The sequence below is a fragment of the Eurytemora carolleeae genome, unplaced genomic scaffold, assembly GCF_000591075.1.
Source record: "Eurytemora carolleeae unplaced genomic scaffold, Eaff_2.0 scaffold383, whole genome shotgun sequence".
Classification (NCBI taxonomy): Eukaryota; Metazoa; Arthropoda; class Copepoda; order Calanoida; family Temoridae; genus Eurytemora; species Eurytemora carolleeae.
In genome coordinates this window covers 100,453-125,856 of record NW_019396487.1, presented here as the reverse complement: position 1 = coordinate 125,856, position 25,404 = coordinate 100,453, and the positions used below count along the sequence as shown (strand labels likewise).

General features: G+C 32.7%; 3 protein-coding genes across 4 annotated transcripts in view; 2 read left to right on the top strand and 1 right to left on the bottom strand.

Moving 5' to 3' along the window:
- The window catches only part of LOC111704170 (uncharacterized), a gene marked incomplete in the record, with an annotated part of 10,797 nt that extends 5,325 nt beyond the window's left edge, over positions 1–5,472 (top strand). Inside the window, 4 exon segments of the mRNA XM_023476323.1 lie at positions 76–145; positions 1,491–1,543; positions 2,583–2,655; positions 5,037–5,472. Coding sequence (XP_023332091.1) covers positions 76–145; positions 1,491–1,543; positions 2,583–2,655; positions 5,037–5,168 — 328 coding nt within the window.
- A 3,162-nt stretch (positions 5,473–8,634) lies between these two features.
- On the top strand, positions 8,635–15,924 carry LOC111704179 (ras-like GTP-binding protein Rho1). Its single transcript, XM_023476331.1, has 4 exons — positions 8,635–8,820; positions 9,388–9,588; positions 13,481–13,663; positions 15,490–15,924. Exons 1-4 carry the CDS (start codon positions 8,665–8,667, stop codon positions 15,526–15,528), a joined length of 579 nt encoding a protein of 192 aa, XP_023332099.1. The 5' UTR covers positions 8,635–8,664; the 3' UTR covers positions 15,529–15,924.
- Positions 15,925–17,430: 1,506 nt separating this feature from the next.
- LOC111704178 (uncharacterized protein PF11_0207) lies at positions 17,431–24,450 on the bottom strand. Of its 2 annotated transcripts, XM_023476329.1 has the most exons (8): positions 24,209–24,450; positions 24,062–24,137; positions 21,660–21,971; positions 19,817–21,183; positions 19,569–19,652; positions 18,147–18,210; positions 17,830–17,869; positions 17,431–17,579 (listed from the first exon to the last, which is right to left on the bottom strand). In XM_023476329.1, the coding sequence occupies exons 1-6, from the start codon at positions 24,319–24,321 to the stop codon at positions 18,189–18,191; spliced, it is 1,974 nt and encodes a 657-aa protein (XP_023332097.1). In that variant the 5' UTR covers positions 24,322–24,450; the 3' UTR covers positions 17,431–17,579; positions 17,830–17,869; positions 18,147–18,188. The 2 variants fall into 2 exon arrangements, with proteins under 2 accessions (XP_023332097.1, XP_023332098.1); XM_023476330.1 differs by lacking the exon at positions 17,830–17,869 and having other exon boundaries at positions 18,103–18,210.
- Between the last annotated feature and the right edge of the window lie 954 nt (positions 24,451–25,404).

Sequence of the window (25,404 nt, the reverse complement as noted above, 5' to 3'; positions counted from 1 at the left end):
TTATTATTATTATTATTATTATTATTATTATTATTGTTGTCATTATTATTATTATTATTATTATTTGTATTGCAGGATAACTTATCTGTTTGGTTTGCTTCATTTTGAAAAGCAGAAACAGATGTCAGAGATGACATGGGCTCAGGTATTGAACAAAAACATTTTTATTTGTTTTCCTGCCTTTATAGTCTTTACAAAGAACTGTAGTTCACAGTCCCTTTAAGTTTAGTTTACAGACCCTTTAAGTTTAGTTTTTAGACTCTTTAAGTTTAGTTTACAGTCTCTTTAAGTTTGTTTACAGTCCCTTTAAGTTTAGTTTACAGTCTCTTTAATTTCAGCTTACAGTCCCTTTAAATTTAGCTTACAGTCTCCTAAAGTTTAGTTAACAGCCCCTTTAAGTTTAGTTTACAGTCCCTTTAAGTATAGTTTACAGTCTCTTTAAGTTTAGTTTACAGTCCCTTTAAGTTTAGTTTACAGTCCCTTTAAGTTTAGATTACAGTCCCTTTATGTTTAGTTTACAATCCCTTTAAGTTTAGTTTACAGTCCCTTTAAGTTTAGTTTACAGTCCCTTTAAGTTTAGTTTACAGTCTCTTTAAGTTTAGTTTACAGTCCCTTTAAGTTTAGTTTACATCCCTTTAAGTTTTGTTTACAGTCTCTTTAAGTTTAGTTTACAGTGTAAGTTTGTTTTCAGAATTTTGAAATACTTGATGAAAAATATTCTCGGTCAAATTGCGCACACGTTTGATTGTTTATCAGTTTTTTATTCGGACAGTAAGTCCAGTTCAAGTGGGATAAATAAGGTTGGTTACTGGAGTAAACCGCCCCTCCCCCAACCCAAAGAGAACCTTTCAAAGTTTCAAATTTTTATGATTTAAACCTACTGGACACGTTCACTTAAACTGTCCGAGTTTATTTAAGCTTCCTTCTTCATGAATATATTTATTTTCTAAACAGTTTATTTAAAGATATGTTTACCATGTTGAAGAAACTAGCCTCAAACTCTAATGTTAGAGTTAGACAAACCCATCGTTAAAATAGTAATCCTTCACCTTGTCTAATATTTAAACTAGTAATCCTTCACCTTGTGTAATATTTAAACTAGTAATCCTTCACCTTGTCTAATATTTAAACTAGTAATCATCACCTTGTCTAATATTTAAACTAGTAATCCTTCACCTTGTCTAATATTTAAGCTAGTAATCCTTCACCTTGTCTAATATTTGATCTAGTAATCCTTCATCTTGTGTAATATTTGTCCTTCCCGTGGCAAACTAATTCTTTTCAAATAATTCAATCTAAATTAACAAGACAAAGTAGAAAACCGGTTTTTCATGAAACAAAGATGACTTTCTCTTTAAACCTAGTTTTAAATCATTAATATTAGTTTTAGTAGACAACCAATCATCAATCCATCATTCAATGAAATAGTGGTCGACGCTCCCCGCCACCGAAATGTATTTCGATATCATGTAAATACTATAATATTTCAGCGACGAAAGATGGGTCAGTCTAGGATGCGGATTGCAAACTGGTGGTATTCAAGGTACATACATAATAAATATTATTATATGCTTTATTTCTATACAAACTAGGGGTTTAAGACGCTTCGCGCCCGTCGTTTATTTAATTATTTCAGCTTTTAAAGTTTAGCTTAACAGCAGTCATTTTTCATATTGACAATGTTAGAGATAACAGATTTTTCTGTTTTTTTTTGTTTATGGCTAAATTTTTCTTGATTATGAAGGTAAATACGATAACTGTCCAATATCTAGAAATAATATACACATCAAATACATATCAAATAATTAGACATAACTATAAAATAGCTGTCATATGTTTAGAAAGGATTATACAATAGTTGTCAAATGTTTAGAAAGAATATAAGCAAGCTGGCTTAAATATTTAGAATGGATTTTACAATAGCTGTCAAATATTTAGAAAGGATCATTTAATAGCTGTCAAATGTTTAGAAAGGATTTTACACTAGCTGTCACATGTTTAGAAAGGATTTTAGAATAGCCGTCAAAATGTTTAGACAGATTTATACAATATAGCTGTTTAATGTTTAGAAAGGATTTTACAATAGCTGTCAAATGTGTATGAAGGTTTAAACAATAGCTGTCACATGTTTAGAAAGGATTATACGATAGCTGTTAAGTGTTTATAAAGGATTATAAAATAGCTGTCTAATGTTTATAAATGATTTTACAATAGCTGCCAAATGTTTACAAAGAATTATACAATAGCTGTCTAATGTTTAGAAAGGATTAAACAATAGCTGTCAAATTTTTAGAAAGGAGTATACAATAGCTGTCAAATTTTTAGAAAGGATTATATGTACAATAGCTGTCAAATTTTAGAGTGGATTATACAAGAGCTGTCAAATTTTTAGAAGGGAGTATACAATAGCCGTCAAATTTTTAGAAAGGATTATACAATAGCTGTCAAATTTTAGAGTGGATTATACAATAGCTGTCTAATGTTTAGAAAGGATTATACAATAGCTGTCAAATTTTTGAGTGGATTATACAATAGCTGTCTAATGTTTAGAAAGGATTATACAATAGCTGTCTAATGTTTAGAAAGGATTATACAATAGCTGTAAAATGTTACAAGAAAGCTCTCCTGTTCTACAACAATATTCCAACCGATCAGGTATAAAGACAACTTTTAGCTTTTAAAAATAAAAATGTACAGTGGGACCCATTAAATCGTGAAATAGGAAGACGATATTTAAACAAAGCTTACGTGCACATTTGATGTTGTTACACAAAGCAACTAGTTCTACCAGTACCTAGTGAAAAGGGGTTTGCGTACACGACCTAGCTCAAGAATTTCATGTTTACTGGACTATTCAGTCTTCCTCCTATACAGGGTTACCCACAAAGAATGAGAATATAACGACGACCTGAAACTCCTGAAATATTACGATCCTAGGGTTGAATTTAGACTTCTTTTAATTATAGTTTTTTTGGAGATTATTTAATGATTAGACGATTGGCAAAAAAGAAAGAAGCTGTTTCAGGGAATCATGAATATTAGGAAACAGTGCAGTATGAATTCCCTACACACTCCTGTATGCCGAGTCCATTAGCGCCTGATCCAATCAGGGTTCAGTCATGTGTTTGTTGTCTATTCTGAACCAATAGAAATATAGTATATGGCGGTAACATCTATCTTTCTATATATCTCATTATCCAATCAGAGATATGTATCCTTCAATCGGCGCTATCAGTAAATGGAAATATTTAATTCTAATGTAACTATGGTGTACGAGGTCACATCCTTTATGGGTAGCACTGTATATGCCACAATTTAAGAAGTACTAAAATATTAAGAAATGTGGATATTAGCTAATACTTTGTAATTAATGAAAATTAAAGTTTGAAAAATGTTCAATGAAAATGTTCAATGAAAATGGTTTAATTAAAACAACGATTTTTGAAACAACAATCACTAAATTTCAGTTTGGCGTTTTTTTTGAGCTACAGGGTGTCCCACAAAACATGACATGTTGGTGAATAGTTTTGAATGTCTTCTTCCATAACAATACTCAATCATATTTTGCTTTGAAATCAACTTTACTATAATAATACTACCAAGCCATGTTTTTATTACTCTCTTGTATTAAAGAACTTAACAAATAATGGAAGAAGACTTAAAACTATTCACCAACTGTCATGTTTCCTGGGACACCCTGTACCAAAACTATTGGACGTATTAAAAATACTGTAAACAAGCAATGTTTAGACCATTTTTGTTTATTTTATCAAATGAATTGAAATGTAAACGAAATTTAAAGTATTTTAAAGATAAAAGACAAACTTCTAATCTCTGTCAACTGTAATGTTTATTGGATCTCCCTGTTAAGCTCGCGCAGAAAACTCTGGAATAGGAAGACGACTTTTAGATACAAATTATGGCTTTAAATAGTCCAATAATCAGAGTCACCAATCATGCACTGTAAACAGACCTTTTTCACTAAATAAGTGATTTATTTTCTTACTATATATAGTAAAACTATTTGCCTTGAGATAATATAACTTTAACATCTTCTGTCTATTCAACAGTTTTCTGGTTCTCACTGTATCAAAATATGTTTATACCACCTTCATAAATGGTAAAATGTTTAATTAAAGATTTTATAGGATTAGTTTTGTAAGTAAATATTGGATTTATTAAAAATATTTTTCAAAATTTTGAATGAATAAGGATTATTTCGGAATATTTATGAATTGTACTTTAAAACATTGGTCTAAAGTACGTGTACATTGTACAGGGTTGCCCACAACAGATTGGATTTATGCCATACCAACTATAATTATCTAAATGATTAATTTTACATTAAATTAAATCATTTACGATCTGAGTGGAATATTGAAACTCTGTATATTTATATATGTCTAAGGCGTATAAGACGTTTCTTCCCTATCGCCACAGATAAAAGTAAAATTAGGACCGATCAATGTCAAATTCAATTCAATATCAGCCTATATCAGGGGCGTATTCAGGAATTTGTCCAGGGAGGCTTAAATTTTTTTCTCTTTCCAGGGAGGGGGGCCTGAAAACCCCCTTAAATCAATAGATTTCACTGGTCTAGGGGGGGGCTTAGTCCCCATAGCCCCCCCCCATGAATACGCTTTGGCCTATATCCCTTTTTTTAAAGTTTTTACGAACACTCCCTTTAAGAGACGATTTTATCCAGTTTTTAAAAGTTTAGACCCTTGTATATGTATTTAATTTTTAAACAAGGATAACTTTAGAACTATATTATAATGAATTGAAAAAAAAATAAATATCTTTTACAGGGCCGGTTAATCACAAAAAATAAGTCTTTGAATGGTTACTTAAAGATGGTAAAGCTTTTTAATTCTGAAGGTTTAATTTTGGTCTTATAGGACTTAATATGCAGTTTTTGATAGGAGACATGCTTGTTAATAATAGACTTGCAGATAACTTTGAATTTAAAAAAAATTTACTTTATTCCGTAGTTGGCTCTGTTCTGGGTAACCCTGTATTTGCTATTTAATGTTTAGAAATGTTCAACTCCCGAGGAATACCGCGAGCTGCTGGCGCTTATGGAGGAGCGATTGCGCGTGATGCGCCAGGTCGCGAATATATTCAAAAGAATCGCGAATATAATTCAAAATGAACAGTTAGAGTTATAAATAAAATTTCGAAAATTGAGGAAAAGTCCCGTGAGTGACACATCAAGTATCCTAGGGTGGTAGGCGATTATATCAATATGATGAAGACGACTTTCGATTTCAATTTTGATTCATAACAAGCTTTCAATCAGCATGGATATTGGATAAACAAAAACATTGAAACAAAGGGAAGCTGCGAATTTAAAAAAGCTTCTCTTTTATTACTTGTAAGCTTTTAACTCGAAAAAAGCTACAGGGTGTCCCACGAAACATGACAGTATGCAGGACGACTTGAATGTCGTCTTGATTTTTGATATAATTTGCTGCGTTAATTTGTCAACCTAATTTTAGAAGTAAATTTCTAGAGATAATAATCACAAAATTTCCCTTGTCCTGCCATTTCCAAAATGTGGTCTGCCTTTTTTGTGCTTTCAATATTGCCCGAGATATGAAGAATTTCGTTCAGATTTCGACAATTTTGCTTTTATTTGACAAAATTGAAATCTGAACCAAACTCTTTATATCTCCGGTAATATTGAAATCACAAAAAACGCAGACCACTTTTTGGAAATGCCAGGACTAGGAGAATTATGTGATAATTGTTTCAAGAATCATACATGTTAAAGTAGATAGAAGAATAAATGTCACAAATAAATTCAAATACCAAAGACGACTTTCAAGTTGTCTTCCTATTGTCATGTTTCGTGGGACACCCTGTATGTTAACAATTAAAACTTAAATAGAAAAAAGTCGTCTTCGGTGTATAGATATAATAGCCTACCGTTATATTTCACTAGAATCTCCCTAGAAGGGGCTGATTCAATTGATGTTCTGTCCCATTTGGCCGTCTTTAGTCTTTGTTTGTACAGTACAGCTAGTACAGCCGGCTCTAGCTGCCTAAAAGGTCGGGTCTGTACTTTAAACAAACCGGAGTTTACTTTACAGTGATGTTTATTATAATCTCCAATCCTCAATAGGTCTTCATGAAAAAGAGTATTAATTGAAAATATGTGAGATTTTAATTTTAAGAGTGATTTTTACTTCATAGTTTGACATTTATAGTTTTAATATTTAATGTAAGTTTTATTCTTATACTTTTGTATTAACGATATGTTCGACACAACTGTGTTAAATACGTTTTTATTATCTTCAACAATTATATTTCTAACAATTTGATACAACAGCAGAATTACTCAATATTAGATAAAACAAAATATCTTTGAAGGGGAATCAGGGGCGTATGCAGGAATTTGTCCAGGGGGAGGGGCTATACATTTGTTTTCTTTCCAGGAGGGCTCATCAGCCATCCCCCATTGAGGTCAAAACTCCTTTTAGAATTTTCTGATTCTTACTGTATACTGTAATCGTAAATCAATTGCAACTAGAAACCTACAGTTTAAAAAATGTTGTTGCTTTAAAATATTTAATATTAAAATAACTTAAATTGATTAAAAACAAGCGTAAATATTTGAATAGAAACAAACATAAATATTTGACGCACAAATAACTGGATATAAATTGTTTACAACATTGTCTTCACTTTTATCTTTTTCAATGTTTATATTTTCTTCCGTGATATTTCCGCTAACAGCTCCATAGCTCGGGCTTGCGACTCCCTTAAATCCATCTTTTGTATATGATTTGAAACTCTGTGAGTGGAAAGATCTAAAACTATCCACTGTTACACACTGGTACTCTGGCATTCTGTAAACTCTGGTACTTCGTTCACTCTGATACTTTGTGCACTCTGGTACTTTGTGCACTCTGGTACTTTGTGCACTCTGCATACTTTGTGCACTCTGGTACTTTGTGCACTCTGGTACTAATTGTGCACTCTGGTACTTTTTGCACTCTGGTACTTTTTGCACTCTGGTACTTTGTGCACTCTGGTACTTTGTGCACTCTGGTACTTTGTTGTGCACTCTGGTAATTCTGTACTGTAAATTCGTAAACTAAGTAGGCTGAACTTCATTCTATATTCTGAATACAGCTATTGCCCGGTTCTAACTGAAATAAAAAATGTGTACATCCGACCTACAAATGCATATATCCGACCTACAAATATGTAAATCCGACCTACAATCGATGACCAACCGACCTACAAATGTGAACATCCGACCTACAAATGCATCCGACCTACAAAAGTGTAAATCCGACCTACAATCGATAAACATCAGGCCTACAAATATGTGTACATCCGACCTACAAATGCATATCTGAGTGTAAATCAGACCTACAATCGAACCATCCGACCTACAAAGGTGTACATCCGACCTACAAATGCATATATCTGACCTACAAAAGTGTAAATCCGACCTACAATCGATGACCATCCGACCTACAAATGCGTACATCCGACCTATAAATGCATATATCCGACCTACAAATATGTAAATCCGACCTACAATCGATGACCAACTGACCTACAAATGTGTACATCCAACCTACAAATGCATATATCTACCATCCGACCTACAAATGTGTACATCCGACCTACAAATGCATATATCCGACCTACAAAAGTGTAAATCCGACCTACAACCGATGACCATCCGACCTACAAATGTGTGCATCCGCGACCTACAAATACAAATATCCGACCTACAAAAGTGTAAATCCGACCTACAAAAGTGTAAATCCGACTTACAATTGATGACCATCCGACCTACAAATGTGTACATCCGACCTACAAATGCATATGTATCCGACCTACTTAATATTGTGTAAATCCGACCTACTATCGATGACCAATGACCTACATGTGTACATCCGACCTACAAATGCATATATCCGACCTACAAAAGTGTAAATCCGACCTACAAATTTGTACATCCGACCTATATACAGAGCGTCCCATATCATATTAGATTATCTTCAATCTTTAACGACAAAATAAATCTTTAATACTCGAAAAACTTATCATTTTCCGCAAGAAAATTCTTATATAAGCCTTATATTATTTTTCAAAATGATAAATTCTAATTAAATTTTCTGATTAGTCCCGAAAATCGTAATTTAGACCCGTTCTCGGTCTAATATGATGTGGGACACCCTGTAGGTCGGATCAAACAAAAGTTTTTTGAATTATGGTGCAACTGACCTATAGTTTAACAGACCTATAACAGCTAAAAAGCAGCTGGAAAACCACGTGCAAGTAGGTCAGAAGTGTAAAAAAGAGGATATGCGTAGGTCGAAAAATACACCACCATATTTGTTGTAGAGATTTTAAAATGTCGTTTGTGCACAGCTTGAAATTCAAATTACGCGCCAAGATAAGAAAACTTGGCGAGAACCTTGATTATCAGCTGTTTCTTTATTCAGCGGGGAGGGGCCGGCAGCGCTACAGCGCCCGTTACTCACAACAGCCTTAATCAGCAAACACCCAAATCCATTAACAAGTTGATTCATTGCTCAGGAATTTATTAATCTCTCAAGACAATGAATCCCTAGCCTCAACGATATTAGTTAATTTGTGAACCTAGTGCCAGGTTATTAAGCAAGTAAATATTTCAGAGAAATGGCGGCCATTAGGAAGAAGCTGGTCATTGTTGGAGACGGAGCTTGTGGAAAGACCTGTTTGTTAATTGTGTTTAGTAAGGATCAGTTCCCTGAAGTATATGTCCCAACTGTATTTGAAAACTATGTGGCTGATATCGAAGTTGACAGCAAACAGGTTAACATTTCGCTTAAACATTCCATATAGCAAGTAATGCATCACTTTTCCTAGTTTGTCTTAATGCAAAAAATTTGCCACAAAAATAATGTTAGTCCTTGCCAAAAATTGTATATTTGTCCTGTACTTCTGAATTATTATAGTATATTAGTCCAAAATTCATACGTACAAAATAAGATCATAAAATTGGTTCAATCCTACTATAAGTTTTTGAACCCCCCCATTATACACAAGTTCTAGATGTACCTAAAAAAATTTATACTGTAAATCGTTATTATCGTCATGATGCACAATATCAAATAGAAAATAACATGGTTAAATAACTGAAGGGGTATTTATCTCCTCAAACCCACTCCCCCTCCCTCTAAAACTTCATTTTCTCTCAGATTCGGCAACAAAAATGTTATGGCCAAACATTCCCCCCCCAGTTTTTTACAGCCATTATGTTGCATTGTGGATCATCCGGGTCCTAAGCACTGATATAAATAAATTCAATTTTTTTCAACTATAAATCCATAGATAATCTAACTTTTGGGAGTTTGGATTTCTAATTTGTTTGTTGATTAGGTTGAGTTGGCACTATGGGATACTGCAGGACAAGAAGATTATGACAGACTACGTCCTCTCTCCTATCCTGACACTGATGTTATCCTAATGTGCTTCTCTATTGACTCCCCGGACTCGCTAGAGAATATTCCGGAGAAATGGACTCCGGAGGTCAAGCACTTCTGTCCCCTTGTACCTATTATACTCGTTGGAAACAAGAAGGTGATAATCTTCATTCATGGTGTAATCAAAATGTAACAACTTGCTATTCAACCTTTTTTTTACAATCTTATACATATGGAAAAGATAATCACATTGAATACGGAAAGCCTATGAGACCTCCTTGATTTCCATTTTCATTGGGAAGCTCATCAGTTTTAAATCCCTGGCAATGAATTCCGATTCGTGTTTTTAGTTATTCTTTTTCTTTTCTCATGATCTACATGTCCTGGGGACCTTTCCGGGGATCACATTTTTTCATATTATTCATTTATAACCCCCACTCCCCACTAAAAACAACTTTTCATTTTTCATTCGGTCTGAGTACTGCAGATCACTTCAGAACTGAAAACCTTATGTGGATATCGAGATCGATGCTTGATCTCCTGGTTTTACTAAACCCGAGTATTTTTTTTCTGTTGTTGATGGTGTCATATCAATTGAACTAAAGATCGATTGAACGAACCTAAGTTTTGGATTAATGTATATTAAGACTAACGTTCAACATGTTTTTTGAATAAGATCACATTAACATGGTAAAATTTATATTTGTTTAAATGCTCTAAAAGCCCGCTTGTGAACAGCTGACCTTAGTTGAATCTGATATTAGTCCAATCGATATAGCATATCTGTAAATGTTATCAAAAGTAACTTATACAGTAGGGGTATCCGAAAACAAAATATTAAGAAGAAATTTATAAGTGTGTTCATTGGATACTCAGATTAAATAATCGGGATTAAGGATATTTCATTTTAAGTTTTCAGCTCTGTACGCAGACGCATCAAAGCCAATAAAGGTGACCCCGGAATTATTTTAACGTATTACACATTTTGTATTTATTTTGTGTAAAATTAAAAGCATAGCTATAAAGCAGGGAACTTTAAATTTTATGTTTATCATGCCTGAATTGTACTGTGGACTTTTATTTTATTATTTTTAAATCTTTTAAAGCTGAATATTTGTTTTCATTTTCGGGGTAAAGGTCTACAAATCGAAAGTTTTAAAAATAAACCTTTTGATAAATGCACCCCTGCGCGTATGCATTCGACTTCGTAGAATCCTGAGGCCGAAATTTAGAAGAGTATCGTTGAACAAAACTCCCGAGTTTCCTTTTTGGGATCTTTACTTTTGTGTAGATTTTGATTTTAGAGATTCGAAAAAATGGATAATATAAAAAACCTGAAGAAATAATATGTCATTACAAAAATATTGATAATCACATAAGTGCCTAACCCCATTCGTGAAACCCGGGTTTTAAAACTGGTTTTACTAACGATACTCTGTCTTAAGTTTTGGGCTCTGGGAGTAAATAGTACAGAACTGTTGGGGTCACTGAGCACACGACTGACGTCATAAATGTCTTACGCTATTCAAATATTTATTGAAGGGGGGGGGTAAGTCTTTTAATTTGCAATTCGCCCCCAGGCCCCCTCCTCAAATAATTTTCAGGGATTAATTTAATTTATTTTTATTCTCCGTTTTGAAGACTCAATTGCGTCCTTTTTTTGTTTATTCAAGAAATTCTTTTTAGAAATAAGTATTAGTAAATTCTTTACCTTTACTAATTAATTATAAATCAAATGCATTGTTATCGTTTATGCAACTTTCAGATTCATTACACATTTATTGAAATTATGATTGTAAGAAGTTCAATGTTTTGTTTCGGTTGGAAGCAAACCTTTTTTGTTTACATGGAGGAGAGGGAGAGAGATAACGTTTATCAATATCAAAATTTGAAAAAAAGAATAAATTATTCATTTGTCGGTGCTGAGTATCCAGATTCGCTGACTCAATTTTACAGTTAGCTGGATCCGGATTTGATCATGTAAATTGGACAGCCTCAAAATTATTTTTATGTGATTTATGAAAACTATTGCCTTTGTAGAATTTAGTTAGTTGGTTGTGTTGGCTCAGAAAAAAAAATAATTAATTTAAAATTTTCTATTTGAATGGGATGTTGATCCGGATCCATTTAAAAAGAAAATTGAGTCTTGGCACTGGGTTTGGCAAAAAAGCAATATGCATATATGCGGGGGGGGGGATATAGTATAATTGTTAACTTTTGGCTGAAGGAAAACATTAAATTTTGTGTTCTTTAGTTTAAAGTACTTTATAAGACTTAAGTCACATTTTTCTTTGGGAGGGGGGTGGTCACTTAACCCCCTCGTTATTCCCTACGCAGTAAGAAATATTTTATCTTTACAAAGAGAATTAATTAATGAAGATTTAATCTGTTTACTTTTACAAACGGAACAATGTTTACATTACGTAGTTGTGTATTTGTTTTAAAGTCTTCACATTTCCTCATTCGAGTATTCAGAGAATTAAGACAGGAGCTACCTCATATAATAATTACATAGACAGAGGCGACTTTTTTTGGGGGGGGGAGGGGGACACCTCCCTAAAAATGGGGAGACGTTCCCCCCTTTGTAAAAATCTGGGACGCAAGTTTATTTTGATTTTTAAGAAAATACTTGAAAATCAAGATTTTTTAATGAAAATATTTAAAAATCCAAAATAATTTGCTTTAACATTTGCCCCCTCCCCCCTTCAGCTTGTTGTGGTTTTGTAAAAAAAAATTACCAAATTTCCCGATAATTATCACAGGGGGGTTGGACATTTTGCAAGGGGGGATAAAAAGTTTCAATTATCCACAACCCCCCAACCCCACCCCCACCTAGCAAATATCGGAATCCGTCCCCCTGTACCTACATGAACATAAATAGAATCATGAGATGAAGAGAAATTTATTTGTAAACTAAATAATCGGAGGCCTGAAAAATTGTTCACGTAAAAATTACCAATTTATTTCCCATAATGTAACTAACCAACCCTGCTCTTACTTTTTTTAAAATTTATTAATTCCTAATTTTTCAAGAATTCTCTACTACAAATCATCATATATCTTCGTTTACTACAGCACCGAGTATGTTTCATTCCTCCCACAAACTGCAGTACACATTTGTGTTAGCTTATATGTTAGGGTCTGTATCTTGGTTTTATCTACCCATCTAAAGAAGGGAGGAGGGGGGTGTTACCCATTACGCCATTACACATGTTGTACCCCAATTTCCCATTTAATCCTACTTGAATAAAATCAGTCTGATGTAACAGTTTAATATGCATCATCTTGCATCTTATCTTGAATGCTTAATCTCCTGCTAATTCTAATTTTAACCTTTAACCGCTGGAAATATTAGTTTTCTATAATGTACACTCGTTTACCACTTCTCTGCTACATCTTCTATACATATATATATATTTATAAATATATGCAAAGAGCTTTATTACATAGAAGATGTAGCAGAGAAGTGGTAAACGAGTGTAAATTATAGATAAATTGCCTGATATGTTTTTAGGGAACCCATGGGTTCCCTATGCAGGCTAAACAAATTAGATTTTTCCCCCAACAATTTAATATTTTTCTTCAAAAATCGACTTTAAAAAAATTCACTGGCAACCGCGGGCACTTCAGCTAGTATTAAATATACTACTTTTAAAAAATGAATATTTTATCGTAAGGTATCCGACCGTTTTAGCATGAAAATAGACTAAAGGGAAAATCTAAACTTAATTAAAAAATTTTGACATCAATATTGAGTTTTAGCGTATCAACAATTTTATGTAGCAACTAGCAAGAATATATCCAATATTTCCGATAAAAATTATTTTTTAAGCACTGTTGTAAATATGAAAATAGGACCTCAACTGTTAAGTTATTTTTTCCTTAAAATCTCGATTATTCTTCATATTCTGCGATTTTTGTGAAAATGTCATTTGTCATACAAATTCTATTTTTCATCAAAACTGTAATTTAATTAGATAAATACCTTCTGAATTAGCATTAAAAATTTACATTAGTAATCATTTCTAATTTTAATGATTTTGTTTTAGGACTTGAGAGGTGACTCTAACACCATCAAGGAGTTAAACAAGATGAAACAGGAACCTGTTAAACCTGAAGAAGGACGTGCCATGGCGGAGAAAATCAACGCCTTCGCCTACCTAGAGTGCTCCGCCAAGAGCAAGGAGGGAGTCCGGGAGGTTTTTGAGACTGCCACGCGGGCAGCACTTCAGGTTCGTTAAAATCTCTGTTCAAAAGACACAATCTTTAGTATTTAGTTACTGGGTGTCTCATTAGATTCAGGGTGTCTTACTAGATTCAGGGTGTCTTATTAGATATAGGGTGTCTTTTTAGATTGAGGGTGTCTTTTTAGTTTGAGCTCATCTAAGTTGAAATTTTGGAACATAAAGAAAGATTTTAAATGGTTCACGTTACACTTTGAGAAATTGTAGTGTTAAAGAATATAGGGCTTCTGATATAAAATTTCTCATTTTTCCCCCCCCCATCATCATTCTGAATTCTTGAAATTATACACCCGGTTTTTAATCTTTGAGACAGACTATTTAATATAATGAAGAACGCTTTGTTTACATGAGTGTACTGTAGTTTCCGGGAGGAATGTAAATAGACTCGATTTTACTGCTCAGGACAAGTTCTGTTATGTTCCACCCAGAAACTACAGTACGCATGATTTTAACAAAAATCTTGGGGTTCCTGGTTTATTATGGGATACGCGGGACATAATCAAAGTAAAACTATATGAAGGGAGAGGAAATTTGATATTTTGCTGTGACGTGTTTGGACATCTCAAGAACTTTATTTTTTTTTGTCACAATGAATCAATACTGATACCATTTGCACACAGTATTTACTACCTTTCCAAATGCATCACAATAGGTTTTAAACACCNAGTTGAATATTTTTTATAACATATTATTTTCACTAAATTGATTTGCAAGACGTCTTAAATCAGTTCATGGGGGAAAATATATTTCGTTGCAAATTTATCAGCACTAATATACAATATGCCAACTAAAATATACTGTCAACTCTCGAGGTTTGCAACGATTTTTACATTAAAAAATTCACAACATTTTACAACACTGTTACCGTTAATTGGCGGTGTTACGATTTAAAGCAAATTGTTTCTTTGAACAACATTGACAGTTATTTCAGGGCACTAATGGAATCTGTTAAAATTAGTAAAATTAAAATGTTTTCCAATGCAGAACATGATAAACACTGCTCCGAGAAATATCACTGTCCAATCAAACAGAAACATAGACACATGCAAATTTTCATCTAAAAGTTTACAAATGTCGAAACTTTCTTAAAAGAAATAACATCTTAATCTTTGAATATCTCATCTCTGTCCTTTAAGCATATAAATTGAAGATACCTCTGAGTTCAAGTTGTGATTTTGTAAATGTGCTTTTAATCACATTCTAAAAATCATAAATATTTGACGGAAATTTTGTGATTGGAACTTTTTGGGTTTTCCTACTCTGGTATATATAATATATATATACGGGNACGTAAGAAAATGAAATTAAAATGTGTCGCTATGTAAATAAAAGGTAAAAATGTTTGCCCCTGATACTTGCTTTGAAAAGTGCTTAATTTATGACAAATTCAATCGTATTGGAATACTTCGTTTACTCTAGAAATCAAAGTTCAGTAATGCAACACATAAATAAATTATTTTTGAGGGGGAAATTATTTTTCTATCACCACAATTTGGACACATATAACCCATAGAATACATCTTAGCTTTGCCATGTTTTCCACGTTGTAAGATACTATTAATACTATTAATTCAAAAGTGCATCACGCATCTTTGTTCAATTTTTTTTGCGTTTTTAACCGTCGTGAACACATACTATAGATCACTGAATACCGGATCGGTTTTTTAAGGCTTGATACCCCTTTTCACCAACATGAGCTGTTTCCAATAATATATTGATAAACTTCCCTATATAAACGCTTGAATACAAAATATCACGTAGTTTTTCATTTTCTACACTTAAAAATTAATTTAATCTGAATATTGTTTGTTTAGGTCCGACTGAAGAAAAGGAAGAAATGTGTTATGTTTTGAGAAGGTTCCCTCCCTCCTCCTCCTCCTCCTCACCTCCCCCCTTGTATATTTAGATATATATTATAGCTTTTCGTGTAAATGTAATATGAATTTAATCTTGGATCTTGGCCATAAACATCAAGCAGTGCACGGGCGCTGTGCTACTCTTCCCTGTGTTTCCAAAGTTTAAATGTTGCCTTAATCCTCATGTATTTTGGTTTCCGACCCGCCCAACCAAACAACCAGACCCGCCTAACCAATCTACCAAAACCACCAGCTCGACACAGGACCCCGATATATCAAATCTACAATACCAAGCACAAAACTACAAGGGTTGGCGAACCTCTACAAATATTAGTTTTTACCATAACTATTTGTCTCAACATCGTTGTGATCAAATAAAAATGATTTTGTATATTTTCTGTTTTTGGGAGAGCAGTTTTGTTATGTTGGAAAAAAGTTTAAGAAACAAGTAACTTTGATGCAAATCATTAATGTCAGACATCAATGTATTGCATCCTGACACTAAAATTCAGGTGTCTCTTATTTTAACGTGTAAACCCTGTATATAGTTTTTAAGCATGAAACCATCGATTTTTTTCCATTTTGTATAACCATACCTTCAATGCATTTTTATTTCAATATTCATGTTTAAGTTTGAAATACGCTTACAAACTTAATATTGATTGGAAACAAACTATTTTAATGATTCAATCTGTAAACTGCAAAAATCTCTAAATATAATGTGGAACACGAGCTAGGGAAGGAACACCACACCCTTTGTTCGTCCGCACCACAACTCGCCATTATTTCTTACGATCACGCAGTTTCTCAACTGGTTTTTTTAATGATTGTTACTACTTCATTTAAATTCATGCAACGTCATGTTTTTCAAAATGGGGTGAATTTATTTATCTGCATTTTGTTTGAAAACTTGAACGATAATTTTGTCCAATCTAGCTAAGAACGAAGATATATGTACCCACCTATTTCTCGACCGGACCACACATATTTTTCGTCTGGCCCGCAACCTAGTTCTCGACCGGACCTGGATGTTATAATATACAACTAAAAATTCGAATACAAAGTTGGTATTTTTTTCAAGAACCGCACATAAAAAAATCAATTTTCAAATAGATGGTCTTTGAAGAAAACAGGGTCATCTTAAAAGATTAGACCTAAAGGACTTCTTCCAGCGTTATTTATTTGCGTTCATGGTAAAGGAGCAGTGAACTTTCTTAATTTACTAACTTAAACGGAATGTTCGCGAAAAATGAAAAGGAGAAAATTGTTAAAGACGTCTCATACCGAATAACATAGCGTCCATACAAATTGAGAAAATTGCAACTATAAGACTTAGACTCCTTAAACCGTAAAAAAATCAATTTAATTTTAAACAAATCATTCAGATTTACAACCTGTACTCATCGATTATCTTTCGCCACATTTGTTTATATTTGATATTTTATAGTTATATTTTTATACTTCTCTATGTTACAGGGTTATACATGAAAGGATGAGACTGTAAAGACGACTTGTAACTCTTAAAATATGACAATTCAAAGTCTAAATTCATAAGTTATCATGCATCAAATGTGGCCTTAAAATGTTTGATTTGGCAAAAAGATGAAGAAGCAGGGTATCATGAATATAAGGAATATAAATTCCATACAATCGACTCTGTAGTCTCATTCTTTTTACGTAACAAAGAACTTAACAAATTATGGAAGAAGGCATTTAAAACTATTTCCAACGGTCATGTTTCGTAGTATACCTTGTAGGTAATACAGACTGGAAATAGTAAGGCAAGTAAAAATAACTCGAAAAAAATCTTAAGATATTAAATTCTAATCATGGTTAGGTTCGAAAAAACTCTAGTTTGATCAAAATTCTAAGGACCATATTCATACTAAAAATACTTCATTTTATAATAAAAATATATATTCATAAACGATACTTCAGAAATTCTTACAATCACAGCTTATCAAAATAGCAGTTTTTGAATATTTGAATTTGGAAGACGAAGAACACTCTGCTGTCAGCTGTTGGAGGAGTTGGAGGAAACCAAGAAACTAGAAAATTAAAAACATTGAATATGCCTCTTTAAGATATCACTTTTATTTACGTACATTCTTCCAATCAGCTTATACATTTTCGACTTGTGTTTCATATTTTAACCACTTGATATTTTAAACTACGAATTCTGATAGATCTAATAATAACAGGTTTACACCACGAGGTTGCAAAGATATAGGGATTGATACATCAGAGTTAGAGGCGAGAGTTTAGTTTATTTTTCTGAAAATTATAATTTAAACTTACATGTTTATCGACAATGTGCATTGTGAATGTGAATAGTATACTGAACCAAAGTGATACAATAAATAATTTCAGACAGCACAAAAATGCCTGCATGCATAATCTGTAAAACAAGGAATGCACAATTTGGGATACCGAAAAATGAAGATCTTCGAAATATATCACTTGGTCTTCACTTTTACATAGGTCTTGAGTTTATTTTTTCTAGTCTTTACTTTCCAAAAGAAATCTTTTCATGCAATTATTTCCAAACCAAATAAAACCTTATGGCCCAACCTGTCGTCGTTGCCTTAATTTGTTCCACTTTAATATTTATTCACTTTGATACTGAACAGTGTACAGTATATCAGAAACAAATCCTGTCAAGCCTTCTCTTGGTGAAATCTAAAAAACTTAGTTATTAATAACATTCTGAATCAAAAGAATCAAAATGAGACAGTTTCGGGTTGGCACATCTCAACTAAGATTTTTAAAACATTTTTCCCATTTAAGGATAGATTTAAAAAGCAATTTGTTAAAAAGAGTGACCGGCGATGTATGGTGGTTGAACTGAGTATGCAGTATCGTAGAACATTTTTTAAGGATTCATTTAAGATATAGAAATCGGTTCCACGATGTATAATTTCTGAATTGAGTGCAAAGTCGACTTTCATTATCATGAATTTGGGTAGGTACGTTTTCAGAATCGTTTTTTTTTTATTATTAAATATCGACGAAAAAAAATATTGTAAAAATTCTAAAATTAACTAATCAGATGTTTATGGAACATATTTCTCAAAAGAAATTTGTTAATAAATCAATGTTAGAATCAATTATTTCTTTTTCATCATTATATTGAATTTCTTATTTTCTATGAATTTATTCGTAGATTTCTATAAATTCTTCAAATGTCAATAAAAATTCCAGAAAATCTGCAGAAAATCTTTGTGAATAAGCAGAGATTACAGAAACTAATAATTGAAATAGATTACTTTTTTCGATGATAGTTAATTTTTATTTTCTCAACATGTTCCAACTGATTAGTTTACTGTATAATTTTGTTAACATTTTTTGTCGTCGTTATTCAATTTAATAAAGCCGATTCTGAAAACGTACCCACCAAAAGTCATGATTTTGAACGTCGACTTTGCGCTCAAACTCAGTAAATATACGTCGTAAAAACGTTTATATGTCTCAAATGAGTCCTAAAAAATTTGTCCACAATACTGCATTTTCAGTTGACCACCATACATTGCCGGTCACTCCATTTAAACAAAAATCAACACAACAATATTATAATTTTAACTGATCAAGGATGAATTGTGGGTTCATTATATTAGTCACGTGCTTTTGTGCAGCAGACACGATGAAGGAAATTGTTAGAATTGAACACTAAAAGATAAAATAAAAACTTCAGTATCTTCCTCGTTATTAATCAAATAAAGGTTTAATTATAGGCTACCTAATTGTGAATCGAACCATCCACATTATCAATGGAAATGAGCTAATTAAAATGAAATACAAACTAGAAATCTAAATATAATATTTTATCTACGTATATAATAAAGCTCTTTGCTCATGTATCAATGTCAGCTATGGTTGTCCAAACGGCTGAACATTTTTGAGGAAACTCATGGGTACCCGAGGGGTGGTATAGGCTAAAAATCTTTTTTTTTTCTCTTCAAAAATCGATTTTTAAAAAATCATTTTTTTTAATTCCATGGGCAACGCCAGGCTAATTTATATTAAATTGATAATTTCACCTTTTAATGTGCTCTATCAGTTTAGCTTCTTCAATGTTTGAGGGGAAGGAGGCATTACACTCATCACATTGAATCATTCTCATTCTGAATTTAAAAAAAATTTTAAAGTCTGGTAGATAATTATAAGAATTTTTCTCCTCAACAAGTAATTTATTTCAAGAAAAAACAAAACCCAAGTATAAAGTTATAATTCAAATTCATATAAAACTTTTTTTTTCAAAAATGATCATATCTATATTAGCTTTTACCTTTTCGTATTCTTTTTTAAACGTATCTTTTTTATCGCCTTCTTCTTTAGCTCATTCTTTTCCTCATTTTTCTTGTTCTTCTCTTCCTTCTTTTTCTCCGTTTTCTTGTCCTTCTCTTCCTTCTTTTCCTCATTTTTCTTGTCCTTTTTCTTCAGAAGCCTTGGAATCAGTTTATAATTCGGATTTGGTGTAGCGTGGAGAACATAAATTGCATCTTTTCCCATGATAACTTTAGCTCCAGGCTTTGGTTGAACTACTATACTTTGACTCCTCCAGGGGTGCAAGGTACTGCTTGAACCCGGATCTTCAGTTCTTGATTGATACAAAATCTCCAAATCTTGACTTGAATCATCACTTGGTGAACAAGGAGCATTCTCTTCGACTGGGATCTCCATTTTTTCCTCCTTTAACTCCCTCCATTCCTCAATGTTTTCATCCTTTACATTACTTCCCTCATTCTTCATTTCCTGTTTTAATTCCTTGAACTCTGATTCTATTTTCAGGAAAGAGGAGAATCCTTCCTGCTTTAAAACATTCTTAATATCATCCATATCTTCAATATACTCTTTGGGTAAATCAAACGCCTTTTTCTGAACTACATAAATACTGCCATTTTGTTCCATGTCTTGTCCAATCAAAATAAGCCTGTCTCCGTTCTCACTTCGACTATTATACGTCACAGAATCATTATTTCTTATGTAAACCATCTCATCATCTTTAATTAGTTCTGGATCAATTCCAGTCAGTTCTGCTTTAATAAGATTCGCTAAACCTTCGTTGATAATTGAATCTTCTTGATCAATTAACTCTTCTTGATCAACAGAATCTTCTTGATCCATCTCAGACACGTTTTCATCCATTTTCTCTGTGAATTCGATGGGCACATCAGCACTGATTTGCTCTCGCCTTGCATAAATTCGAACTCCTTCCTTTCTGTCTTTTCCTATCAATATAAACTGTACTCCTAATTGTTTTTGTAATTTCTCATATGTAAATTGATCATCATCTTTGAGCACCAACAAGTTTTTGAAAGCTTTTATTTCTTTCGGCGGTTTCTTGGATTTTACATATTTTATCTTGTTGGAGTCTTCTGTTGGATGTAGGGGGAAAAAACTGGTTTGGTATTCAATCTCAGGGAAATCTTCTAAATCTATGAGATCTTTATTTAATGATTCTTCTGTTACAGAATCTGTATTTACTGGGTCTGGAGAATTATCATGAATATTAATGTCTATCACTCTATCTTCTTTTTCCCATATTTTCTGTTTCCGTGTTGACATTTTATCCGCCTTTTTTGATCTAATTTCATCAATGCTCACCATCTGTTCCCCGTCTTTTGGCAGAGAGGAAGCAAAAGAAACCTCAGTCTTCAAAAAAAAGTTTTTAAAAATAATTTGTTCACTGCTAAAAATTATTTACTAATAAAAACAATTAGGTATTGTTCATTCAATTTTTGATAAGAGAATGAAAAATTTCTGAGTCTCATTATAGGGATTGTAAGCGTAATTTCAAGTGACCCTCCATGCAAAGATGGCAATGTCCGATTTACAACAGTACCCTTGAAAACTTAATCTGATCAAAAATGTGGAAGATACCGTCGTTTTTCTTATTCGAAAAGGGTTTATTTCTGTAAATTTGTCCGTTGTTTCTTATTAGCAAGAATTTCCGAGAACCCACAAACGAAAATTACCATTTTAAATAAAGAAAAACATGGATATCTAATTCATTTTTGATCAGACAAAGCTTTACATAGTTGTAGATCAAGTATTGCCATGCTTCACAAGAAGGGTCACTTGAAAATACGCGCAGAGTCCCTTTAAGAAAGGAAATTCAATAATTTAACCTGGTTTTGACTCTGGGGTACTGAGGTACCCTTGGTTAGTTCTGTTAAGCCCTGAACCATCCCAACTACTGGAGATTGTTTTTCTTCATGTCGTCTTCCGTGTTTATTTTTAGAATATATCTTAGTGATGTTCCTGTTTTTAATCAAATCTAGAATCATTCTTTTTTCTTCTGCTTTTGACATGACATAACGATTTTTCTTTTCATTTTTCTTTTTTGGTTTCTCAGAAGAATTTTGTTCTGGACTTGGTTTGTTGACGAGATGTTTGATCCTTTGCTGCTTCAGAAATAGTCGATCCTCTTCAGCTTTGATCTAACAGCAAAAACTTTTCACTAATGATAGTTCCAAAAAGAATTTTTTCTTTCATTATCCGCTTAATCCTTTCTATCAGCGTTTCGGATCCGGATCCGGTCGGATCCGTATCAGGAAACGTTGATATGGATCCGGGTAGCGCCAAAAATTAACCAAAACCATGGAATAAATAAATCAAAATGGTTCGTAAATGTATTATTTACATGACGAAAATTTTTCAAAATTATCTTTAATAATTTAATGTTTACATTTATATAATAGTAATGACGACATTTTTAACTTTAGGATTACTATACTTTATAAATTATAACCTTGCATAACATTTAATAGGGAAAATCCGATTCACAGAATCAAAAGTTACCTCGGATCCGGATCCGGATCCGTATCAGAGTCAGGATCCGGATCCATCATCACGGATGCGGATCCGGATCCGCATCAAAATGATACGGATCCGAAACACTGCTTTCTATGGTTAGTGTGTAAAAACTGTAAACTTATCATTTTGCCCTAACTTTAATTAAAAAAAAAACTAACGGAAAAATTAAAGCTAATACATAAAATATCAGCATCTGAAGATTTTTTTGATACTTTCAAAAATGCTTTTAAAATAAATTTTTGAAAATATAATTTATATGATAATGTCTTCCGCAATATTCACTATTAAAATTCATTAAATATAGTTAAAAAATGTTTTTAAGATATAACTTAAAAACACTAAATATTAAAGCAACACCTTAAAATGTGCTAACAACAGTAATTCTATCTTAGAAACAAGAGCAAAAAGCATGATTTTTGTTATTGTCAGACAAATAAGGCATTATTTGTTTATCGCCTTTGGAGTCGAAATCCGCGAACAGATTTTAAGAAATCCAACAAGACTTTAATTTTTAGAAAGAAGAAATCTTAATAAAGGTTAATTAAGGTTAAAGATAAAAATTTCTGTAAAATGGTACTGTCATTAATAGGCCAACATCGAGGGGAGGAAGGGTAACCACAACCATTTCTCATCCGAGCCACATTCTTCTCATATTATCATCCGAGCCACCTCGAAATCCTCTTCCTTTCAATATTATTCTTTTTAAGTGTCTAATACCCCCAGATTAAACTATTTTTTAAGAATCGAGTCACGTTATGGCATAAATGAATTTTTGTGTATCGAAAAAAAAGTTTCGATTGAATTGAAGTTTTCTAAATCAATGTCTTTAAAAATGTTTACCTTTTTTACGCGCATTTTCCTGGTGTAGAATGTCGCAAATAATTCCGAGTTTATAGAACTTCAATGTTTTTTGTTAATTATAGTGAAAACCATCGAATTTTTCTGGGTGAAGATATTTAAGACTTACCGAAATAAAGTTAGACATCATTCTCATGGGTTTGAAGATTCCGAACATTATGTAACCATTGCAATACTTCAGTCTATTTATATTTTATGCCCTAAAATAGGCTTATCTTCGAGAATTTGAAACTTTAAAAAACATAATAATGGAAGGTTGAGGATTCTGAGGTGGCTTAAACGAGAAAATGAGGAGAACGATAAATTATTGTAGTTGGCCTTCCTCCCCTCCAACAGCCTGCATCGATTATAAGCAAAGAGAATAGAATATATATCAGAGGGGACTTTACTAGAAAAAAGCGTAAAACTTCACATATTTATGCTATATAACCTTTTGGGCCATGGAATATCATTTTATAGAAAATTAATGTTAAAAGAAAACCAAACTATGAAAAAGGCTGGTTTCATAATTGACCAATGATCATTTCACATCGACTCTATGCCTTATAACGATGATTTTCCGTTATAACTATAAATCAAATGATGGTTTTTATTCACCTTTAATTCATTATAAAGTTTATTTAACAGCTTTAAAAATTTCGAAATTGAAATGAATAGTCTAGGGAACATACTGTATTAATGTACTCTACTGCATATAATTTGTAAACATTTACATGATTTGTACACTTTGAACTCCCTTTCAGGCTGAAAGGGACTGAAAAAATTCTTACCGAGAGATTCTGTAAATTCCTCTCTAATATATTTTCTATTCTCTATGATTATAAGTTGAAGGTTTATTAAAATGTTTTTTATTTACCTGCCGAAATTGCCCACAAACACAAATGGTATGATTATCTTTTACAGGACAGTTTTCAAGATTGCAGTTCACAAAACTTAAAAAAAGCTAAATCAATAATTAAAATTCACTTTTTAATCCAATAATTACAATTGGATACAAACAAACCCATCGGACCAGGGAGCACTGTGCAGATCTTGTCTGGCTACATGTGTTCCATAAACCGTGCTAGGTCGACTATACACTAGGTAGTGCAGACTGGACAATACAACTGAATGCATATACAGTACATGTTGTACCGGCTCGGAGCTTGCAACTTTTGAAGTGGGGTGAAATATACATATCCCTACTTCCCGCCAAACTTTAGTCTATGGGCGATCAAAATTTGAAACTATTGCCTTGATTTTTTTAATTTTCGGAAATCCATCAGTGATAACTTAATAATAATAATAATAATCAATATCTTGAAATGTAAAATAAATGATCATGTATAATGAATGGACAATGTGGCCCATTAAAGAAACAATGCAATACAATACCAAGAGGCAGGGGCGGATACAGGGGTGAGCCATAGATCAACTGCTGACCCCTCAAGCTTTAAGAGTGGGCTACGGAAAATACTATAAAATATGTAGAAGATATGTGACAGAGAAAACTATTTAATTTTGGGGGTGAACATGAACACCTGAAAGCTTGTGCAATATGAGATCAAAATCAAGGTTTATATGCTCTCAGTGTTCCCCCTGCTCCCCCCCCCCCCCCCTAGGGGTGAGCAAGAACAATATTTTTCGTCACCCCTAATCCTATCAAGGGCCCAGAAATTTAAAGGGAGAGAGCTGCTAGACTTGGTAATTAAGCTGAAAGTGCAGTATTTAGAGAAAAACTTTAGGATGCATTTGATATCAATGAGCCGTTTTACGGTGTAGAAATTTTAAATAAGAGCGTGAATTCGGTTTTAATATTTTACCAGATGTTTCAGTCAGCAGAAAAACGTTTCTTACAATTATCTAATAGAATGGAAAAAGCATGTACAAATTTATTTTAAAGTCTAATTTACTATTTAGGAACATATTTCTTAAAAGTCATTATCGATGAAATCCATAGTAGAACCGTAGAATCAATTATTTCATTATCATCGTTTCCATCATTAGCTTTGCTATTTGTATAATTTTATTCGTAGATTTCCTCAAAATGTCGTCTTCACATTTAAAATAAAGAAAACCTCCAACAAGCAAGCCTAGCTGAAAGCATTTGCATAAACCTGCGAGATTTTTAAACGAATTTTAATAACCTATTTTCAATAATATAAGTTCATTTTTTTCTCAACCTGCTTGTATACATGCAACTAGTTTGTAGAATAGTAT